The sequence below is a fragment of the Hetaerina americana genome, unplaced genomic scaffold (genome assembly GCF_022747635.1).
Source record: "Hetaerina americana unplaced genomic scaffold, ioHetAmer1.1.p SCAF_7, whole genome shotgun sequence".
In the NCBI taxonomy this organism is placed as follows: Eukaryota; Metazoa; Arthropoda; class Insecta; order Odonata; family Calopterygidae; genus Hetaerina; species Hetaerina americana.
In genome coordinates, this window is record NW_027287316.1 from 67,136,529 (window position 1) to 67,149,412 (window position 12,884).

A 12,884-nucleotide genomic window follows, 5' to 3' on the forward strand; every position below is an offset into this window, starting at 1 on the left:
TGAAATTTAATGTTCCTATTGGATTAGATATCATAATTTTCACTTCATTTACTTCATGTCTATATTTATCAAATTATTTCAAATTACTTTAGTTAAGTTATTTAACAATGTACGCACATATGATTAATTGCTCACATTCGCAGTAGCTTTATACGACCTCAAAGTGACACCTTGATTGAATCTATAAATGTTCCCAATTTGAAGAGAGCAGGACAAGTACGAGTAGATCCAGGGGATGCTGAGAGGCAGTGGAATGCTGAAATGGTGATGCATGGAGGGGAAATGTGGAGAAGGAAATGTAGAGGGAGGAAAAGAATTTACATTTAGGATGGAATGAGATGAAAAAGAAAATATGCTGAGCTAACGAATGAGTTCTTGTAAAATATACTTATACAGAATGGATTTCATGGGTATTTTGTGTCATGCTAGTCAGGGCTTAGGAGTACAATATTGTCAGGGTCCATCAAAAACCTACCCTAAGCCAATAGACAATTACTCATAATAAAAAAATTATTAAAAATTTCACATAAGTTATATACTATATATATATATATTTATTTAATATACATATATATACATATATATATATATAAATATATATATATATACATATATATATATAATTATATATATACATATATATATATAGTTATATATATAAATATAAATAAATATATATATATCTTATGTGAAAGTCTCATGGATGTGAATAATGATGTACACCAAGTAGCCCTAGAGAACAAGAATAGCGACTTTTTTCTTTTCTTGTTTTTTTTTTGTTGTGTGCGTATATATATATTTATTTTATATATATATATATATATATATATATATATATATAGAGCCACGCTTTACGCGGATCCTCCTCGGAAGCTCTCATCTTCTTTTACCGGGGGACGGCAGCCTTCCTCCCGCCACCCGAATGAATCGATATCCCTCCATCGCCCACTCAACGACTCTGAGATCACAAATGGCACTCTTCCCTGGGGAAAATGAACAAGTTTCCATGGCTGCGAAGAAGATACCGATAGCCCCGCGCACTTCGTGGGTGGGTGGATGGAAGGGCCAAACCCGTGCGCCACTCGCTAGGCACTCGAGGGGATAGTCAAATGGCCGAGCAAACATCTCGGAAGGCCTCAAAGCGTGCCTACGGGGCTTATCGAACGTCCCACACACATGTAACATCGTCACTAGCGATAGGAGCAGTAGTTATCAGGCGACCGACAGGAGAGGTCATTTGCGGCAGTTGGGATGATAGATGGATGATTTGGTAGGGGTAGGATTTTCAGGGAAATGGAAAAGAATGGGTGGAAAGAAGTCAGATGGGTGCCTAGGGATGACGCAATTTATGAAGTCCCATTCGAAGTGCTTTCCATATGGTAACTAAAGTAGGGTTAGTGATACCAATGAACAAACGCTGCAATTTCCAGGAGTCGAGCCCTAGCCCTCTTGGTGGGAAGCCAGTAAACTCTACTGTGCACAAATGGATTTTTTTCCTTGATTAATATTAAGGATAGTCGCCCATTTCGGGGACACCTACACCGGTGCGTATTCTCGTTTGCCCCATCTAATTTTCTTCACCAGTCCTCCATGCATAACCGCCCTTCATTTGGTTGTGTTCTGACATTTAGCGTGGACATTAATCACTTTTTCTTACCGGAGATAGGTTGTGGGCGGATCAAGAAAGAACCTTACATAATCTTTACTTATTCATTCCTCTGTGCAAACAATCTCGGTTTGTTGTCGCATTTTGCTAGTCATTTCTTGAAAGGATAGAATTTCACGCATCCCTGATCACCTCTGAACGCATTTCGTAAATACTCACCAATGAAACTGTCGCCACGAAATTATTCAAGCATTTATCAGTTTCGATAATTTCGTAATGTTTGTTTCGTTTCACACGATGTATTCTGTAATCATTCAAACTTTAAAAAATTATCATTCATAATAGTGTACTTTTAGCAGTAAAACACGTAACCGAGGTGATCAGTTGATAATTGTCGTGAGAAGCTACTTTTTTCTTCTTTTTTTAGAAAAAGATAGTTTCTTATATCGGAAGCGCTTTGGACCAAAATGGTCAGATTAGTAGGGATACAGGGAGAAGGATTACCTCAGCCAAAGAAGTTTTCACAAGGAGTAGAAAAATGACGACAGGGACAGATAATTATGTTAAGAAACGACTCGTAAAAACTTTGATACACGTACCAAGCGTGGTTTTATGCGGCGCGGACACATGGTTGTTTAAGCAAGTTAATAAGCGTAGATTGTTGAGCTTGGAAACGTGGGGGGATCGAGATGGTGCGGGGGCTAACGTACTGGCTTCCCACCATGAGGGCGCGGGTTCAAATCCCGGCGGTGTTGAATATTTTTCAGAGGTATCTCGATCCCTACTTGAGGTGCTTTGTGGAGGGCACTTTGAGTGAGTACGCCGTCCGTCGGATGGGACGTTAAACTGCGGACTCCTTGGCGCCTTTCGTAAAGAGTAGGCTAATGCCGACGCCGGGTTTCTCTCCACCCTTCATCCTTTCCTGTCCATCCCCTATGGCGCAAATGACCTTAGCTGTCGGTCGCCTCCCCTCAAAACTACTACTACTTGGAAACGTGGGTGTGGTGAATAATGTAAAAGGTAAAATGGACGAAAGCGAGACTGAAAGTAGGGTTACTAAGCATGTCGGGGAGGAGAGGGGACTCTTTGGAGAGCTCCAAATAAGGCAAGAGGGATGGATGTGAAGAATTTTGATTGGCGGTGGAATGTTGAAGACTGTGATAGTGGGGAGGAGAACTCTAGGCAAGCGAGGAAGAGGTTATGGTGAAGAGGTAGAAAAAATGCGGAATTAAAGAACGGTTTATTGTAGTGTGACGTGTCATGTTGTGTCTTGTTAGACGAATTTAAAACATGTGAGGAGCTAAGAGGACGTGTCTGTACTCCAAATCCTACCTTCATCGGTAGATTAGCATTAATAATAATATTGATAATAAGGTACTGATTGGAATATTGATCGTATCGGCAATAAGTACGTAAGATTGGAGAAGCAGGAGACGTAAATCAATCTAAAGAATACTTGCAAGGGGGGGAGGGGGAGTGAAAAACAATTGAATGCTGAATCCCGTAATTTAACATGATCCGATTCATTTCCACAGAAAAGCCTATTCTCTTTCATTTTATTCTCCATTTACACTAAGTCCTCCTTAATGCCAACGCCGCCAGCACACCATCGCCCTTAAATACACATCCTTCATCTACTCATCCACCTCCCTTTCGAATTTAACCCGAAATCTTTCCATTTCCCCCGCTGATTGTAAAACTTCATCATTAGTGTTTATATTTGATTAATTTGCATCGAATATTAAATCATATTACTTTCGCCAACCCTTGCACCATATTATTTCTTTTTAATAGCCTCTAGCTAAACCTTTGTATGCTGATCTTTTAGTCGTGATGCTAACCAAAATGCGACCAACCATTTATGTTTTTTTATATTATCAATTATTTTATCTCGATTAGTGTCTTTATGTAAAAAAGTGACCATAAAACGTATTTCATAGTTAAATTAGTTGACAAATATATTCTGTTTGAGTGCAAGCAGATGTATCTACATCTATGGGAGGTCAGAATTTCATGTAAAACGAAAGCAGACCTTAATATTGTATGCTCCACGGAGGCTACATTGAAATTAGTTTGTTCTCTATCAAAGTGAATAAAAGTCTATGAATATAAAAGCAAAAGAATTTCCCCTTGAATTTTTTTGACTGATATTAAGTGTTATCCGGGGATCATCAATATCCTTATCATGTCGATCGAGTAAGATTTTTTTAAAAGGTTAATGACATGTATTAATGCTATGATATGGCTCCTGTTGCACGCCATATTTTCTAAAATCCATATTATTATATATTTCCTCTAATGAGTATAGAATATCTCGGGGTTATATTCGTGTTATCAGTCGGGAAATATTTGATAACCCGGGAAAGATTGCTCGTATTACAGAATAAATTTTGAGCCGGAATTTATGAGGCAAATTTAATCGCGGACCCACGATAACTCGAATCGTGTGGCACTTGCCGAATAATTAGTGTTCATTCGTCCGTGAAATTAGAGTTATTATTTCATAGAGTTTAATGTCAATGGGATGGAATTACACATCCATTTTTATTTTTGAGAAGTACCCACTGCGATTTCTCATTTCGTATAATTTGATCCCGTGAATCGGATTTCGCAGGGTTTCATTAATTCAATCATTATATCTCATGCAATTTTTATTACAATGGCAGATTCCGTCGATTGGTTATCTCCTACGTTTCCAGGAGAAAAGAAAGCTTTTATCGGGAGGTCGTGAAATAAATACACTGTTAGGAAGGAATTGTGAACAAGTCGAATTATAGTCTTTCTGGGAGGGGGGAAGGAGAAGGGAAGATAAAAATGGTGGGGAAGTCTGGAAACTCTTTACAGAATATGATATTATTTTTCTCATCCCATCAAACCCAGTTAAATGGTCGTTTCCGGTTCTCAAAATAAAGGGGTCTATTTTTAATGGGAATGACTGGAGCGGAAGGAACCCTTGAGTAATTTTAGCTGAGATTAATCAGAATGTGGATATCAACGTTTCGCTCGCTCTTCTTCTCAAAATTTCGGCGAAGATCTCCGAGGAAAAAGGAAACCGTCTCTTTCTTTCCATCCGCATTTTGCGTGAATCGCACTGAAGTGGTATCGCCAATTTTCCAGGCGTTTCCGACCATTGCCAACATTCTGTCTCACATCTGTACCAACAGTTTGGCAATGTTGACAGAGTGGAAGAGAGCACACGAAAGAATAAATTGGTTCGAAAGGATCCATTTTTACGTCCCGCTGCCCGCCATAAAGCTTTATATCCAACCTGAATGGATAGGAAAAAAATAATTAACCTGTCCTCAACAGGGAATGAGGGATTAAGAGAGCAAACATAGGGTAGTGGGACGGGCCAATTTGGGAGAACTCACTAAGGGAGGGAGGGACAACTTAAGAGAGATCACCCCTGCCTCACCCATACGATATCTCTTTGGAAAATAATTAATCCATGGACAAAGTTCTTCGTTGTCCTGAGCCAGGGCTTTTTGATTACTGTGAAATTGTGCACGATTTGGTGGCGCATGTAACGAAATATTTAGCAAATATGATTCAATAAAAATACTAATAATAATGAATAATGTATATAATGAAGGAGTTCTTTCATAAACAATGAAACTGTCGATGAAAGGATTAAATAGCCTTATTGACAACTGTTATTTAACTGCAAATATAATGGACGAAGCCTAAGTTTCTTCCATTTTATCTTCACATTTTGTTGATGTGAGGGCGATATAATTGGAGTAACGCTCGAAAAATAATATCCATGTTTGCATGAACCACAAAGAAATAATGTAATTATACGTGAAACCCATCGGGCCATATCGGAGGAGTAATCCCAGAGCCAATTCTATGAATAAATACATTTTCAGTGAGGAGAGAAACTCCTCTACCGATATAATTATTATTTGGTAGTCTACCGTGTAAGGTGGGTTTTAGATTAATACAAACTTAATGCCCCCACTTTACTTAGCCTCGCCTGATACATAACCTTACCCCGCACTGCAATAAATGGATCTTCGATTCCGCATATTTCCTTTCTCACTTCATTCCGTCCAACATTCATATTCTTGCCCCTTCCTCATTTACCTAACATTCTCCCCTCTATGACAATCCTCAACATCCCATTGCCAATCACGCTTTTTAAGTCTTCCATGCCTCCTTTGGATATATCCCAAAAATCCTCTCTCCTCCCCTACCATGCCTAGCACTTCGTTTGTTTTCCTTTCAGTCCAGTTTACTTCGCCTATCCGTCTCCACACTGACATCTCAAAAGCTTCCAATCTACGCCTATCATCTTGCAACAATTATTGAGTTTCGGCACCGTACAAACCCACATACCCTCTCGGAGTTTTCACTTATCTTTTCTTAACATCTACCAATAAATCAGTAAACTAAGATGTCGATGAACGGATAGAACTACTAGTAACATTTTTATTGAAGACTTTACTTGACTCAAAGAAGATGTCCGTTGTCAAGAGATTTGGGCACTTTCCTCTGGGTAGAGTTGACGGCTGTCAGTTGACATGTTTACGTAGCATACATTTAAACGAATCCTGATTTCAGTGATTGACTCTTTCATCTATTGATCTTTGCATTCTTTGTTTTCTTAGATTAATTATTAATTAACTTCTCTTTTACATTTCTGTTATTTGATCGAAATGTATCTGCCTTAGAAAGTCTGTCTAATTATATCGTAAATGCAGGTTGACTAGGATATCGGAATGGAGTTTGATAATGAATCTACATATTGTGTTCGTTTGAAAATACTTCAAAGTAGGTTCAATAGATATCCGTGATGTGCATTAATGAGCAGGCAAAGAGAGCGGCCGCAAAGGAACAAAACACAGTTTCTCTTCACATCAACTTCAATTCTCGATTTGCACTCACATTACGTGTATGTGTGTGTGTGTGATGGTTCGTCCGGGAAAATTTGCCATACGGAGTTTGGTCTGTGGAATTTCCGAGCGGGATCCGCATCGCCAACGCTAAAATCCTGATGCATATATCAAAACTTTTTCCCCTCCGATGTGGAAAACAAGTCGTGTTTATGTCCTGCGAGACACGTATGATTCCGCCATCCACGTGACGCACCCTTGGAAAATGCCACTTATCTTCGTCAATGTCGGCGCTCTCCATTGTACAAGTGAAACGGACGCGGTCCGAACAGTCCGACGCGGCGTCCGACGCCGCGAGGAATCGTATTTGCCCGCGGGAGAAAAATACGTTGCGGTCGGAGTGGATGTGGAAACCATTATATATAGAGGGGGTGGAAGGGGGGGGGGGCAGAGAGAAGTATTCGAATCGATCGCATTGTGTGGGCGTGTGCAAAGCGGGGGAGCGTGGACGGAGGAAGGAAGAATGATTTATTCATGACCTTCGTTGGATCATGGCTTTCCTCCCCCCAATCTCACGTCCCTCCCTCCCTATTTCCCTCACCTCCTACTCCTTCCAACAAATTATCGTCTCAATTCCACGTTCCAAACATTCGCGACTTTATCATTTTATCCAACGCCACCGTCTATGTGATTCTGTCTACGGGTTAAGCCAGGGTGGAAAAGTCTGCTAATCCAACTCCCACTATGTTTCACGTGACATAAGAACACTTTTCATTTTACAACACTACTTCACTCACGTTAGAACGTATTTGGCAACGGAAATGATCTTACTAATACATTTATGTACTTATATTTCAGGTCAAGTCAATTATCTTTCAAGGATTGATAAAATTATTTCTTCCAGGCATTTATAACTATCATGTGAGGCTTATTTAGAAAACAATGGTATCGACTCAATATTTTTTTCATATTAATACGATTCATTTTTCTCGCGTCAATATGTAATAGAATGGAATTTTATTTTACTCCCGTGCAATGAAAACACTTATACGACAATGTGTGGATGGAGTTTTTTTGCAGGGGTATATGATTCGAATATCGATATCTTAATTTTGAAAAAAAATTGTTTTCAACTTGTAGCCTACCTTTTCATAGCAATTGACATTGCTTATACTCAATTCGTAGCCTGTAAAAATTTGTAGTTTACCCATTCTCAAGCATCTTCTGCCCTGTGGTTTCGCGTAAAGTCACGACACGTAAAGGAAAGACGTATTTGCCACTGTCTCCATAGCATGCACCGGAAATCATTCGAGCTTGTCTGTAAAACGGTGCACATGGACCTTTTTCGACTTCCACATTTAAAGAGGAGACCATTAATCTAACCACCCCTAGCCAAGGAACGACGAGGGGGGGGGGGGAGAATTGCAAGTAGACCAGAAATTAACCATGACGAGTCGCTTAAGTTCCGCGACGTGAACTCTCTGCTCCTGAACTCAACATATTTCTGACGCAAACGCCAAGATAAACGATGTGAATTATAAATAGATGCCAAGTCGAAGGATACCGGTTATCAATTTTAGCCATCCAGACATTTTGGAAGACGTGACAACGTGATTCCTTTCACCCAGCGAGAAAACACGTGATCTAAAGAAAATCAAGGTATATTCGGGAGAGAAATACTGCTTAATACCATGCCGAAAAGTTTATACTGCCGCAAGCTATATATGAATTTTTTGAGCAATTGAAACGAGGTGTATACCATAGAGCTGTTATAGAAACAAATCGGAGTTGTTGTAGTTACATGGATCCATTTACATCATTTTAGTTATGCACTTGTATTTCATCAGACTGGCACCGTGTGTTTGATGAATCATGCCTCTCTATACGTTCAATGGACGCAAATTAAAATTTCATAAAAAAATGAAACTTAACATTCAGTTCAATTACAGTATATACTCGTGTATCGGTCGATATGTAAATATAAAGTTTTAATTGAAAGAAAATCAAGAACCATCCAATACACGAGAGTGGTATTCAATAAATTTTAAAATACGTATGTTATTAGGGATGTGAGTTAAGTGTTATAGCATAGTAAACTTCCTAAATCCACTGCCATTACCGTCATGTAATAATTTTGTCACAGTCATGTCTTTTGTTACCACAAAAAATACTGCCACTATTGCTGTCTGCTTGTTACCGATATATTGATGATAATAATCGATACATGGAAATTATCTGAATAAATATCGATGCTTTAGGACTTGATAACCACCTTTAAAAATGATAAATTATATCTCTTTTATCTCTAATTACTTGAGAAAATTTCGCAAGTCATAATTATAATTAATTCACTGTAATTAACTTAGACATATTAAATAATTACAAAAAATTAGGGCCGAGTTATAAAAGAGGGATGTAAAAGTGTGGGAATTTTAATTGAAAATTCGGGGGTCGACCTATACGAGAGTGCTTGTGTGCATGTTATTTACTTAAATCTACAATCCTTGACATCACGATCGCTTGGTAAGCGTACGCAGTATGATGGGTATGTTGTGCCAGTGATAAACAGAGAAACTAGTGGAAGAGTGTACTATTTGGCAAGAGACATGCAAGATTAAAGATTTTCGGTTTCGGTGGCATAAGCGATGCTAATGCGAATTAAAATTATACTCTGTTAAAAAAGTCCTTGTTGTTAATACAGAGAAACGGGGCAATCCAATCGTTTTTTAACATTCTTCTGACGCAATGCTAACACTCTTCATTTTTTATTTTTTACTTTTTTCCGAAAAACCTGGTGAAAAAAATACCTAAGTAATTTGACTGAGGGGTCAAACTATTTAGGTCAGGTTTCATTGGAGTGTTTTTAATTTAATTTCAAGTATTCTTAGGTATTAGAAAACGGTACGGATTTTGGGCATATTAATTTCATTTTAAAAATTCATCTTGAAATTTAACAATTTTCAACAATCTCATTCGGAAATGAGCAGAAATACGAGGAAGCAGAGCAGAATTTTTTACGTTGAAATAAATTATATAACTAATTATTAATACTGCCTCCGTAATTATTCGTGGAAAATATTATTCCAGGATATTTTATTTATTACATTAGTAAAAGCCTTATGACTGTCAACGATACACCGTACATTACAGTGAATGGAATGTTTATATGGATTCATTTGGATTATCCTAAGCTATCTGACCATTTAAAATTCATTATTAAAACTCTCCACTCAAAATTGGAACTGTTTTAATTGTACATTTTCCTTGTCGCTGATGCTTCACAGTATTAGCACGGAGACCTCAAACTCATCAATTCTAATGCATTCCGGAAAATGTTTTACAAAAGCGACCGCTGGAAGCTGTAAAAACTCAGGAAAGTTGATTCAATTCACGGGATCGATCAAACTTCGGGACTGCCTTTCATCTCTTTAAATAACTTCCTTCTATCACACCATCCTAAAACGAACTGAAAGTTCAATTTAATAGAGCAACGGGGGTTAAGAGAAAGGAGCGCGATGGATAGGATTCAGGGATAACGATTTTAATTCGAATTACCGTTCGTTTCCATGACAAAATGTGAGTCATAAGTTCACGCAATGTCTTGGCTAATAAGTGATCTAACTCATACAATTTTCACATATAGTCCTCTTGCTGTACAATATAAGTATTTCAGAACTATAAAAGTTCACCGATACTTCTAGAAAAATCATAGAATTAACTTTTCTACGTAAAAGCCTCTACCGATGTGTGCCTTACCTGGTTTGAGGGGCACCTGATATGGAAATAGCACTGTTTAAGAACTTCTAGTCTAGGCGTCATTGCTAAACTGAAATATATGAATCACTATTCTAAACTTTGATTTGTCGATGAATATGAAATATATTTCGCCTCCCATAAATACTGAATAAACGAACGAAAGATCGCCGTTTCTCTGTGATGCATGTTAAAGTGGAGCGGCCATTATTACACTATCTTTGCTCCGTATTCTTGCTTTCTGGTATCATGCTGTCAGTGGTGGAACACTCATAGAAACCATGATCATCATTGTGGGAAACAAAACTTGGCATTGGGAGGATGTTTCGAAATAGTAGCGCAGTTTTATGGCTTACACTTGACCTCATCCTCGCATGTTTTGACTTTGTATCTTGCCTGATTACGTGAATTTACCAAACGATTGCGTTTACTTCCTAGATGTTAAAAATGAAAGAATGTACTGTTAGGGGGATATGGTGTTCCAGGGGTAATGCGTTGGACTGTTGACCGAAGGCTCCGTGCTTGATTCCCTCACGCCTCTCTGGGCATCCACATCCTCTACCGAGCTGTGTGATATTTCGGGTACCAGAACTTCCTAGGCGGCACAGGAAAAGGATCTGTCTCCCCTACCCTCCCCTACTCCCCAACCCAAGTGTGAATATTATACACCATTAAGCTGGGTGAACTCTACCATCACCTACCAAACCGACCTTAGGGTTGTTAACTGTATTTATGGTTATTTTATGGCTCCAGTTATACATTACCTATGAGAATGTAGAAATCGCATTTAACTACGGATGCGGTATATCATGATGGATATTAGTACTTAATAGTTATGATGTGATATACGTATGGATAACTGTTGGTAAGAGATATGTGTAATATGGCCTAAACTCCACGCGTATTATATTTCGTTTATTTTAAAGAAGCTGGAATTATATAATTATAAATATTAACTTAATTTACCTTTCATTTCCAAATTTTCAAATATCATTTGGTTGTGAGTAAATGTCGCCTAATATTATTTCAAAATTTTTACCTTCTGTTGATATAAAAAAACACATTCAAGTGCCATTTTCAGCAGACGGCGGTTTTATTTTAAAGTTCAATTTCCCAAAATGCAAATTTCGTGCAATAAAATTGTAGGAATTTTTCTTAAAATCTTTTACTTATTCAAATGGTCGTTTTTTTGATTGTTCGAAAAAAATCTTGTCCCATAAAAGTACTACCTTTAAGGAATAATTATAAGAAAATTCATTCTTTAATCATCCCAGCCGATAGAACATACTTCATAGTTGAAATAATAGAAGTTTGTCAAATATAATACAGCTTAATATCTGGAAGAAGTGTCCTCATGATGGCGAAGACACCTTAAGGGGAGAAAGGAGATAGGGCTTGTAACCTGCGTGTTAATGGCTGAACGAGGCTGAAATTTTGTGTTTGCGTATTTAGGAATCGTGTAAAAATTATTTATTTCGGGATTTTTGGACGGTTGGGGAGAAATAACGAATACGTGGCACGAAGCCGTTCTACCATTGGCACGCACGCTATGGCGATTTGGCGCGCTCCCCGGTGAAGAAAACCAATTATTCACGCTGATGTTCTTGAAATAAAAAATATTTTTAACGGACGAAACGCCTTCAAAATCTTGAGCAATCTGGTTGATATTTTTGGACACGGATTGGGTAATATTGAAGTCGATTTTATCGATTCAAAAATACAGCCGCGGTTCTCTTTGGCATAAAAAAAAGGAAACCACCAGGTATTCCCATATGAGACTGGCCTTAGGGAGGTCGCAATCACCCAAACGTATGGCCATTGAAAATAAAATAAATCATGGGATTATGCGGGAGGTGAAACGTAGTTAAGGTTGGATTCGGCGACATTTTTAGATTACTCACCTTTCCCAGAGGATAAAACCGTTGTCATTGAGGGTAGGCACGCAGTGTTGTGGATTCATCTGAGGAGAGAGAGAGAGGGATAGGAATTTAATAGTTTTATCCAAATCATCAGGGATATATTCAATTCAATTCAATTCAATTTATTTCTTCACCATAGGCATAGAATTATGCATGGCTTTGTCAATAAATGTTTTTCACTTCATATATTCATGGAAAACAGTCATAACAAAACGTTCACTCGGAGGCTTAACTTTATACATTATTTAAATGACTGGATCGGAAAGAATAGATAATGTGAATATTTTAATTTTCACGAACTAGATTTCAACAAATATTGTCATCTTTAGGTGGTGAATACAATTTTTTGACCCCTAGGTCGTGAAAAATAACATATTTTTCATTGCAATTTCAAGCGTTCCATTACTTCATCTATTCGAAAAGAGTCATGTTGATCATACAAATTATTTGAATTAATAATCACGTTACTTATTAATTAAAAAAAATACATTCCAAGGCGATTAATTCACACAGCCAGGCAGATTAATTGATCCCCTTGCTGAAAATATATACTTATACAAATTCCACCATAGGGTATACAAATTGTTCATATTACACGCACACACACACACACACACACACACACATATATATATATATATATATATATATATATATATATATATATATATAAGTCTCACGGATGTGTATAATGAATCAAACGAAGGAGCGTGATGTCGTTGGCCAACACAAATATACGAGCAGAAATATAAAAAAGGACAGTCGCACGTT

General features: G+C 37.8%; 1 protein-coding gene across 2 annotated transcripts in view; it reads right to left on the reverse strand.

Annotated features, from left to right (window-relative positions):
- Window positions 1–12,884, reverse strand: part of LOC139696399 (glutathione S-transferase 1-like) — a 196,746-nt gene that overhangs the window by 161,915 nt on the left and 21,947 nt on the right. For both annotated transcript variants that reach the window (XM_071595146.1, XM_071595145.1), the window contains exon 2: window positions 12,096–12,154. In XM_071595146.1, coding sequence (XP_071451247.1) covers window positions 12,096–12,154 — 59 coding nt within the window. The remainder of the gene's footprint in view (window positions 1–12,095; window positions 12,155–12,884) is intronic.